Source organism: Alnus glutinosa, chromosome 13 (assembly GCF_958979055.1).
Source record: "Alnus glutinosa chromosome 13, dhAlnGlut1.1, whole genome shotgun sequence".
In the NCBI taxonomy this organism is placed as follows: domain Eukaryota; kingdom Viridiplantae; phylum Streptophyta; class Magnoliopsida; order Fagales; family Betulaceae; genus Alnus; species Alnus glutinosa.
The window spans coordinates 7,574,217-7,578,050 of record NC_084898.1 but is presented as its reverse complement, the minus strand read 5'-3'; the positions used below and the strand labels follow the sequence as shown (position 1 = coordinate 7,578,050).

Genomic DNA, 3,834 nt, shown 5'->3' with positions numbered 1-3,834 from the left:
GCAGGAAGCAAAGCCAGCAAGCAAGGAAGCTTGATTAAATTTTGACTGAAATCTGATTTTGATATTCAATGACGTGTAACTTGGTACCTAGTGCAAAAATCTTTTGCGCTTTAATTTGATATGCGAAGGATTTTGTTGTTGACAACACAATGATTTAACAAAAGTGTCAATTGTTTCTGGTAGGAATTTCATTTGGAAGGTCAGAAGTGTGTGTGTCTGTGTGTGTGATTGTGTCTTAAATCAAGCATTCCAATGCTTGATTTAATTATCATAAGCACTTTTTTATGATGATGGTGATAGTAAATGAGGCAGGAAACAAGGGAATGGCTGATAGCAAATGGAAGGTTTTTCATATGTTAACTCTTTAAACTGTTGGATCTAGCAGTTTGTCCACACCAGTAGAGCAGCAAAAGCATGGTGAGTGAGCTTTTTAATAGCTTGGGCATGCAAACATTGACTTTATCTACGTAGTTAGATGTATAAACTTTAAATCCTAACAATTAATGAAATGGACAGTATCTATTTCAAATGAAATAGAGAGAATCTTTGTTCATGTGAACAAGTAATATTTCTCTTTGGGCGTTACTTTCCTCTTTTTGATGTATCCATTTCACATTTTAGTGCGCTGATGTAGCTTAGTGCAGAAAGCACGACTCTTAAAATAGTGTCACACCATTTACAAATTTCGAATGACGTGACAACATAAAAATTATTTAGCGTTATATACACCTTTAAATTTATGAAATTTATTATGGTCCATAAAATAATTACACTCTGTTTCATTTGAAAGAGATGATCCTATTCCCACAAAGTTTCATTTTGACAGTTATTATGACTAAGGATGTACAAGTGAGGCGGTTGCGGCTACCGGTTTTAAGGATCGACAAAAGTGGTTAATAACCGGTAATCAATTTTATGATATATATTAAAAATAATAATTAAAACCTGTATTAGTTTTGGTAAAAAGTAATGTTGTTTGTTTGTTTGGTTGATTTTCTTTGTAATTTTGTAAGGTTGATGCATATCATTAACTCATGCATTGATGTCGAGAAAATAAATCTTACTTTATCTGGTGAAAGTTAAGAAAGATCGACATATTTTCTTGTACATTAACTAGCAATGTGCTTAGAAACGTAACTTCCTCACATAATGTTTGCTAAGATAATATACAAAAAGTGGTTGAACATAGTGTGATGGATTTGATAAATTGGAGCTATAGGTATATTATTGAGCAAGATTTGAAAAATGGAATTTATGTGATAATGGTAGGTAGAGAGGACCTAGCAAAGGACCAAGACTCATATAAATCGTGTTCAAAGTCAACATTAATGCCCCACAACATGTATAATAATTGTAAGAGTTTAAGTACTTTTTTTCGGATTCAGGAAATTGTTCTCGTAAATTTTTTTTTTTTTTTTTTTACTTTTGGAAGATATAGAAGCGAAACAATCAACCTATTGGTTAAAAGATTCTTCCAAGGTATGATTTTTGAGTCCAATAAAATTCATAGGTATAGGGAAAAAATCAGTTTAAATAGAGATTTGATTTTTTCTTTTGACCATCTTTTGATTGTACATACACAAGGTATTTTGAATTTTTATAAAAAGCGGTTAATAACCGGCATTCAATAATCGCATAACTGTCGGTTGTGGTTAATCGCTAACTGGCCTAGTGGTTGTGATTTTTTTAAAATGATAACCGCCTAAAGCGGTTGCGGCTAGAATAACTACACCCCCTAATTATTAGTGTTTAGATGATGAGAATGCAAAACAAGCAAGTAATAACAAGGCAAATCTCTTGTCCATTTCCGTACAAGAAATGAGCAAATTCACCATTTAATATGTAAAATCACATGTTGATTCCACATATTCAATAGTAAATTTGTAAAAAAGAAAGGCGAAAGAGATGAACGTATAACAACTCTCGATCCGTAAACGAGAAATGGAAAAGAATCGTTTAGAAAAGAGGATGAATTGGACTGCCACCAATAGAGAAATAACAACATTGGCAACGGCCAACAGCAAATCTGTCAAAAGTCAGAACACCACTACTACTACATACACTGCAAGACCCATGACATAAAAATTCAAACACCTAAACAAGAAGCCATTTTTCATGTAAAATCTAGAAGCTCTTAGGCATGTCCGCTGCATGAATCAAGTATGTGAGCACCAAGGCCAACAACATCAGCACACACGCAATCCCTTGGTCGATCGATGCCCCTACACAACAACCACATTAACAATTAATCAAAGAAAAAAAAAAAAAAAAAAAAAAAAAAAAAGAACATATAACATGGATAATGCCCCCCAAAAACTTTTAGGGCATGTTTGGGTAATTTTTTTTTTCAAATATTGTTTTTTAGAATTCAAACTCTATTAAGATTTTATCCCACTTTTTTTAATTTCGCCTCAGATTTTCTAAACCATCCAAATATAATTTCAAAAAATAAATTTTATTAGTATTCATAATTTTGAATATTTTTCAAAACAATTACACACCCAAACGAGGATGTATTCTTTGTTTTTCTCTTTTGTCTTCCAACATTGTAAACATTGCAGGTCTAATTTGGTGACGATTTTGAAAATTATCTAAAGATACACTCTTCTCGAAATCATTATCAAAATAATGGCTTTGATTCATAACTTTTTTCTGCCCCCTTTTTATTTAATTTATTTTAAAAATTAAATAGAGATTTTAAAATACTACAAAATGCTGCATTTTACAAAAATCGTAAATCCAAACAGTACCTTATATCAGATCAGAACACTCAAAAAGCACAATCCAAAAACCATTAATTTTTCAAAACACAAAAGAATTTTCAAAAGTATTATAAAACGTTCCCATAATTGTTCATAGGCTTATTATCTTGCACAATGTGATAAAATCCCACGTCCAAAAAAAAAAAAAAAAAAGTGATTCTATATTCTAAAGAATTATTTTCTCCAAATCTTAAAAAATTAGATCCACATTGCCATAAACCAAATTTATTTATTTATTTTTTTTGAAAGTATGTCAACAAAATTTATGTCCAGTTAAACGTGAACCCTACATTTACCAAGCCATTACAATTTCAGATCTGTATCAAAATTTACATAGATTAAGCTCACAAGGTTTCGAGACAGAGATCTAACCGTCACTGGTGGGGGCAGGAGCGGGAGCGACGGACTCAGCCTGAACGGCAGGCAAGAAAACAACAACAAGAACAGCAAAAACAGCAGCGGCAACCGCCACAACTCCGAAAGACATCCTAGAAACCGCCATTTCTCCTTCCTCTTATGAACTCCTTCGAACTCCTAACAAACCAAGCCTAACCTCTCTCTCTCTCTCTCCCTCTCGCAAAGACCAATTGAGCTCGGCGGAGGGAGCCGAGCCGAGCCAAGCCGCGCAGAGAGAGTGAGGCCGTTGAGCAAGCGAGCGGAGGTGGGGGTGATGGAATGGAGGGCAGGAGGGGGGTTTTGGAAAAGCGGTTTTATAGTGGTGTGGGGAGAGAGAGTACCGGTAAAACCGGTAAACGGGAAAAGGTCATGTGGGGTCCAGAGGCGAGGAGGCGCATGTTCGTTGAGAGTGGTGAGGCAGTGAGGCCACGTGAACTGTGACCGTCCGGTTCTTGTGTTTGGCAGTTTGTGACCCCTCCTTAACTGGCGCCATATGCTGCGTTTCTGATTCGTCCACGTCTTCTCTTTTATTTTCTTTCTTTTGCTTTTTCAGCTTAGAATTTTATATCACTTTTTTATTTCTTCTTTTATAAAAAATTATTAAATGGGTTAAAAATACTATGACCCTCAACTAACAACTACTTTGTATAAATCCCCCCCCCCAAACTCATAGGTG

General features: G+C 34.6%; 1 protein-coding gene across 1 annotated transcript; it reads right to left on the bottom strand.

Annotated features, from left to right (window-relative positions):
• Positions 1–1,955: 1,955 nt before the first annotated feature.
• On the bottom strand, positions 1,956–3,457 carry LOC133854474 (arabinogalactan protein 41-like). Its single transcript, XM_062290700.1, has 2 exons — positions 3,135–3,457; positions 1,956–2,222 (listed from the first exon to the last, which is right to left on the bottom strand). The coding sequence occupies exons 1-2, from the start codon at positions 3,262–3,264 to the stop codon at positions 2,125–2,127; spliced, it is 228 nt and encodes a 75-aa protein (XP_062146684.1). The 5' UTR covers positions 3,265–3,457; the 3' UTR covers positions 1,956–2,124.
• Positions 3,458–3,834: the final 377 nt, after the last annotated feature.